The 7,050-nt window shown below is 57.9% G+C and overlaps 1 protein-coding gene across 1 annotated transcript; it reads left to right on the forward strand.

The window, feature by feature from the left end:
- The first annotated feature begins 1,096 nt into the window (after nt 1–1,096).
- On the forward strand, nt 1,097–5,846 carry OSM (oncostatin M). The gene is made up of 3 exons (XM_049866592.1): nt 1,097–1,689; nt 3,225–3,358; nt 3,874–5,846. Exons 1-3 carry the CDS (start codon nt 1,656–1,658, stop codon nt 4,435–4,437), a joined length of 732 nt encoding a protein of 243 aa, XP_049722549.1. The 5' UTR covers nt 1,097–1,655; the 3' UTR covers nt 4,438–5,846.
- The last annotated feature ends 1,204 nt before the right edge of the window (nt 5,847–7,050 follow it).

Raw genomic sequence — 7,050 nt, forward strand, 5'->3', positions numbered from 1 at the left:
GAGTTTGTTGAGTGAGTATGTCAGTGATGGTCTTCAGTGGTGGGGAGCCTGGGCGCAGCCTCCAAAACCAGAAACAAACCCACTGCCGTCGAGCCGATTCCGACTCATAGTGACCCTATAGGACAGAGTAGAACTGCCCAATAGAGTTTCTAAGGAGCGCCTGGTGGATTTGAACTGCTGACCTCTTGGTTAGCAGCCACAGCACTTCACCACTATGGCTACAGCCTCAGTGGTCGTGAATAGCACCCGGGGCTGGGGTGGGCAGGAGCATGTCCAGCCCTCCTCCTTTCCGGCTACCTTAGTTACTTGGTCCAGGCTCCGCGGGCCCAATGTTCCCCTAATGGGAGCAGCTCAGGCCTCCCTAGCAGTCCTCGGAGAACCTGCCCCAACTTTCCAGGCCTCCCCTAGCCGAGCTCCTGCGGGTGCAGGACAAGGACCCCCTTCTGGGTCCGGTAGATCTGACAGCTCCTCTGTCTCCTGTCTGCTCTCGCCCAGGCCTCAGTTTACCCCACAGTAAAGTAGCAGGTTGACCAGGGAGGCGCTCTCTCTGGGGCCCCTTCACGCTGACATTCTGAGGTCTACGAGAAATAAAGGCTGCCCCACGATCGATTGCTATCTTTCAGAGAAAGTGAAACCTGGTCCTTAACTGTCACCGTAACGACTCCTCCTCCCTGGCTTCCCCTCTGAGCTCACAGCTTCCCCGTCTCCTCCGCCCCCAACCCCACCCCTCCAACAGCCAGTACTTGGAATTAGACTTTCATCTTTTCCTTTCCCTTCAAAGGTCTTTTGCCTTTTATGTCCCTGACAGCAGTGGCCCTGTAAGGTGGGCTGGGAAATGCTTCCTTTTCTCGTATTTCAGGTGGGGTCTCTGAGGCCCAGAGAGGTTGAGTGACTTGCCCCAAGTCACACAGCATGTCAGTGGGCTTGAACCCTGATCTCCTGTTCCTCTTGCTCCCAGTGCCTGGTTCTCCCCAGATGGCCTGTCTGTTGAGGAGGGATGGGAAGTCTGGCTGGGTGGGGGATGCATGGTGGGAGAAAGGAGACAATTGAGCTGGGAGGTGAGGGTTGGGGGGCCTGACCACAATCTTGGGGCTGCCAGCCGGAGTCTGGCTCTGTGCCCAGAGCCTGGTGGTTTCCGCTCACAGATGTCCCAACAGCCCCAGCAGGAGGGCGGGAGGGCACTCAAGAAGGAAGATGTCTTGCTCCCCTCAGCTCCAGACCACAGTGCCCTGGAGGCCGTGGCCCTGGGCTGAGCCGCCCAGGTTCTCCAGGGCCCACGCTCAAAGACTCTCCCCTTTCCTGGGCACAGGCCCCTGCAGGTGGTGCGGACCCCCATGCACCCTGCTCACCCAGGAAGGCTGAGGCTGCGGTTTGCATCATCCCTGGGCGTGGGGCTGACCTCGAAGAACAAATTCGAAGAAAACAGGAGGAGGAGCGGACATGGACCGCGCCCAGCGCCCATTGGCCGCCCGTGGAGACTTTGGTTTTTGGGGTCATGTTCCCAGAAGGCCTGCCCTTCCCCCTCCCCCTCCCCACCCACCTCACGAGGTGTTGGCCAATCACCCCGGCGGGCATAAAGTGGCGGCTGACCCGCGGAGCTCCCAGGCGGGAGCTGTCACCCCCAGCAGGCGCGGGCCGGAGCCCTGTCACCCAGCATGCAGGTACAGCTCACGTGGAAGACGCTGCTCGGTGAGTGCTTCCTTCCTCCCCACCACCACCTGATTCTACTGCCACTGGTGGGGAGCAGGTGGGCACCTTCTACCCTCCGGGAGCTGGGGGGCACTGGGCAGAAGGATGCTGAGAAGGGAGAGAGCCAGGAGGTCGGGCCAAGAGAGGGGCCCACTGAGAACGAGGTGCCCATAGGGTGGAGAGGAGGGGGAACTGGGAAGGTTTTCCGTGGAATGTGATGTACAGCCAGCTCTGGGATTGAGGGAGTGAGGGAAGAGTGGGTGCAGGATGGGGCAGGGGACGCAGAAGGTGGGAGGCGTGTTGGGCAGAGGAGGAAGCTGCAGAAACTGGGCAGGAAAATGGTGCAATTCTGAGGGGCCGTGGGGCCTCCTCTGAGCAGGTGAATGGAGCCTTCTTCCCTGATTCGGTGGTCTGGGAGGATACAGTCAGCCAGGCCTGGGTCAGGGAGCCCACACAATCACACAGCGCATATAGCCACGCCCACACGGCGACACACACACTTGAGCCATATTACGTCACCCAAGCCTCAATCTCACCAACCTGGGAACCCCACATGCAGGCCTGGCCCCACCATTCACGCCGCGTGGGGACAGCCGCTACAGTGCACCTCACACAGACCCATAGTCCCACATGGCACACACGGACCCTCTCACCTGAGCCAGGCAGCAGGCACCTGGCGAGGTGGCTAGGAGTGGTGGCCATGCCGGGGAGTCCGGCCCCTCAAGCCCCAGTAGCCAGCCTGCCCAGGGGACCAAATGGTTCTCAGGAAGGGACGATGGTGTCACTGCCTTCCGGGCCCTTGCACCACAGGCTCCTTCAGACCACGTGGCTGCTGGTGCCCTGAGGGGGATGGGGAGTGACCGAGCCATAACTGTGCTGTACTGTGGAATGTTCTCAGGGGCTCCTAGCATTCCTGGTGGGCTTGACAGAGTGGAGAGAGAAGACGGAGGGGTTGGGAGAGCAGGGTAGCCCCTTTATGAAGCAGGGGCATGGATGGATGGTCTCTAACATCCTTTCCAGATGGTTCCACAGACACGGTTTAGGGGCCAGGCTGTTCCGGGGCTGCCTGACTGAAGCCCCCTTGTGCCCTTGCTTTGAGGGCTGGGTCTGTTACTGTGGCCCAGGGGGGCTGACAAGGCAGGGCAGCAGCCATCCCTCAGCCCAGGATCAGGCAGAGTGCTAACCCTTCCTGGGCCGTCTGCGTATGTGCATGAAGTCAGCAGGGGCTGCGGGCATGATTGGTGGGCACAGGAGCTCCTGTGGGCTCCACAACCTCCCCTCAATGGCCTACTTAGCAAGTCGCAGCCACTGTGCTTTTGGGTCCTGGGCAGTGAGTCAATGGGGAGGTGGTGGTGGCCCCAGCAGGTGCTCATGTACACACCATCCCCCAGGGGACTTGGCCCTTGATGGCACAAGCCTGGAATGGAGGGATGGGTCCTCTGAGGCCCTCTGAGGCCCCTCCCTCTGAAAGTTGCCCCAAGGTCCCACCTGTGGCTTCCTCGCCAAGGCAGGTGATGTCTCCTTCTCTGCCCCAGGCCTGGTCCTCGGACTCCTGTTGCTGAGCATGATGGCCATGGGTGGCTGCTCCAGAGAGTACCAAACCCTCCTCCTCCAGATGCAGCAGCAGGCGAAAATCATGCAAAACACCAGCATGCTCCTGGACCCCTATGTGAGTCCCTGCCCCCTTACGGTGTATGAGGCCCAGGGACCTTGGGGGGCAGGGGGTGGGACAGGAGTGAGCACTGGGAGGTTCAGGCTCTCCCCTCACTGGTCCAACACACTCATCCCAGGCCACACTTGGCCGGCTGGGGTGTGAGTCCCAAGCCCAAGACTTGACCGTCCATTTTTCCAGGGCAGAGTCATCGCACACCTACTACGTGCTTTGTTCTAGGCACAGGATGGAGCAGTGAGCCAGTGTCCTGCCCTCTCGAAGCTCACAGTCACCTCCCCAACACCTGACACACAATCACTCCTGTGCAGTCACTCCTCCTCGGCTCCCAGCATCACTCCGACCCTGTTTGAGTGACCCAGGAGGGTCCACTCCCCTCTTGGACCTCAGTTTCTGGATCTGTACAATGGGAGGAATGAATAGGGAGGCCCATGAGGTCTAGACCAGACCTGGCTCTGCTTGCATGTGGGAGATGGGGGCTCCAGCACTCATTCCCTGATTCTTCTTTCCCCCAGATCCGAATCCAAGGCTTGGACAAGCTGGACTATAAAGAGCACTGCAAGGAGAGCCCTGGGACCTTCCCTAGCAAGGATACCCTGCAGGGGCTCAGCAGAAAGGGCTTCCTGCAGACTCTCAACGCCACCCTGGGCCTTGTCCTGCACAGACTGGCTGCCTTCCAGAAGAAGGTGCCCCATATCACCAAGGACAAGGATCAGGACTGGAAGCAGGTGAGCCAGGCAGAGGGGTACATCCGCGGGGTCAGGAACAATATCTTCTGCCTAACCCCGCTCCTCAACAACTCCTCAGAGATGGTCACACCCACTTGGGCCGGCCCAAGGACCTTGCCACCACCCAGCCTCTCTGCAGATGCCTTTAACCACAAGTTGGATGGCTGCAAGTTCCTGCAAGGCTACCATCGCTTCATGCACTCGGTGGAGCAGGTCTTGAGCGAGTGGGCAGAGGGTCCGAGCCGGAGCCGGAGACACAGCCCCCACTGGGCCTCACAGGGGCGGGCCCACAGGATGAGACCCTCCAGGAGGGCCAAGAGGCCTGTGCCCAGGGGGCTGCCACCCCGGTAGCCTTTAGGACATCCCTTAAAGGTGGAGGATGCTCTATGGATGGGAGGAGCTGGTGCCAGGTGCAGGATATGTCCCCCTGGGGTCTTTAAACCTGCTCCGCTTGATTCTTCTCCACTCAAAAGTGCACTTTAAGGGATGGCAGCTGGGCAGGTCTGTCCTTCTACTTCCTTTGGATTGCGGGGGAGTGTCAGGCCATGGGGTCCCCAGCCCTGAGTTAGTTCCCAGTGCGGGGGGGGATGGCTGCATTGGGCCACGTGGGGCAGACTTTCCATTGATTCAGGGGTCTGATGACACAGACTGACTCACTCCCTAACCTGCTCAGCGGAGGCCTGTGGCCTTTCCCTCCGTGACTGGCAGGGCTGTTGCCCCTAGACTTCCTCCTTTCCCTGGTGTCATGGTTCCGAAGGGAGGGAGAGAGGTCAGGGCCTCCTAGGTCTCATTCCTAGGCTCAGGCCAGACAACTGGATATCTGGGGGACCTCACTTTAGGCAGCTGTAGTGGCACAGGGTGTCCTAGAAGCAGCACTGATCTGGGGGGCTCAAAGCTCAGCCCCTAACTCTCTGTGTGACCTCGGGCAAGCCACTTTACCTCTCTGGACCTCAGTTTTCTCTTTGTGAAGCGAGGGACTCAGGGCCTTCTGCCTGTCAATTGCTGGGACTCTGTGATATAGAGTTAATATCAAATTATCTCTGTAAATCAGAACACGTGGTGCAAATAGACATGGGTGCAGACTAAATTCCCTTAGGAAAAAGGAGACACCCCCCCCCCTCCAGTGCCCAGAAGCCTCCAGTTTTGGGTCCTGGCCGCCAGCTGCTCCCCCTGGTGTCATTTTATGGAATTTCCTTGTGCTGAAACCACTGCCCTCCTGGAGGGAGCCCAGCAGCTGCTGGGCCAATTCCGGGGAGTGCATGACTAATTTATCGATTTTTACCAATTTTTATCAGTTTTGTATTTATAAAGCTTATTTATGATGTGTATTTAATGTTAATATTGTGCCAACATGTATTTAAAACTTGTATGTATTTAAAACTGATACCCCTGTGTCTCTGTTGCCATGTGGGGGGTGACTTGAGGGGTCCCTAGGTGGCAAAGCCACAAGTGTCCTTGACCTGGGCACTGGGCTGGAGATCCTTTCCCTGTCCAGGAAGTCACATGCCTCAGCTGGCCCGGGGCTGCCTGTGGGGGCATCTCAAACACACACAAATTGTTCTTGGGTCTGCACAGGGCTCCCCTGAGTCTTTGGGGGTTGTGGAGTATTGGGGTAGAGGAGTGAGAGGGGCAGGAGGAAGGCTGGTGTGTGTGGGTTGCACGTGGGTGTTGTGGTCGTGTGGCTGGAGGTGCACGTTTGTGTGTGTGTGTTGATGTGTGATGTGTATCTCTTCTCCCTCGTCTTGAAGTGTCAGTGTAGGAGTTTAAAGGAGTACTTGTGTCTGTGAGTATCTGTGAGTGTTCTGTGTATGTGTGTGTGTATCTGGTTATGTTTCTGCACACATGCCCTTGCACGTGTAAATGTGTATGTGCAAATGTGTACTCATGAACGTATATGTTCATGTGTTTTCCTGAAGGGACATGGGTACATCCGGTGCCTGGAGCACAGCAGGTACCTTCAGCATTTGTGGAATGGGTGAACTCACAGCCATACCCCTGCCACCAGCACTCTGCAAATCCTCCCAGGCACATAGAGATACAAAGCTTGGGTGTATACACAGGGCAGTAGAGCACCTCGGGGAGAAAGCACAGCCCTCAGAGTCAGATACAACTGGCTCAGTTCAAAATCCCAGCTCAGCCCCGTCGCATCTGTCTGGGTAACCTTGGGCAAATGATTTAATGCTTTGAACCTCAGTTTCCTCATCTGTGAAATGGGCAAGATCATAGCAGCCCCCCCCAAAGAGGCCTGTGATAGTGCCTCGCACATAGTATGTGCTTGAAACTGCTTTCTGAAGGGCCTCAGGGGCTTAGGGATTCCACCTGGCCTCCAGAAAACTGGACTCCCTTCCCATGCCCGGATCCTCTTTGGGAGGGGTACCCATAGGCCAATGACATCCTGAGGCAGCAGAAGCAGTTGAACTTGAACTCCATCAGTCCCTGGCCACCCCTACTTCCTGAGAATGGGGGCGAGGTGGGAGCTGGACTTGGCTTCAGAGGTGGAGGGGAACCCATTCTGGGAAGAGCAGAGAGCCCCTCCTGACTCCAGGCTGCCTCTGCTGCTCTCCTCTGGGGCGTGTTCTCTAGCCTCTTGGCTGGCGGACCCCAAATGGAGGGACCACGGCATAGGCATGTTTCGATGGGGGAGACAGAAGGCAGGGGGAACCCACAGGGGTACCTGAGGAGCTGGGGAAACCCTGAAAGGGGCCCTGAAAAACCAGCGTGGGTATGTTGTGGGTGCTTGTTGATTACATGGTGCCGAATGGAAAGGGCATGAAGGTGCTTGGCAGAGTTTCAGGGTTCCAGGCCTAGCTCTGAGTGTCTCTGGACAGCACCTTTCTCTCTGCGTGTGCCTTAGTTTGCCCATCACTAAGGGCTGGCCTGACATTCTAGGATGGTTATTCTGGGAGCGTGGGTGGGCTCCCTGCCCCTCACTGCTGGAGCCTGAGAATCAGTTGGTGGGGGTAG

The sequence above is a fragment of the Elephas maximus genome, chromosome 22, assembly GCF_024166365.1.
Source record: "Elephas maximus indicus isolate mEleMax1 chromosome 22, mEleMax1 primary haplotype, whole genome shotgun sequence".
Lineage (NCBI taxonomy): Eukaryota > Metazoa > Chordata > Mammalia > Proboscidea > Elephantidae > Elephas > Elephas maximus.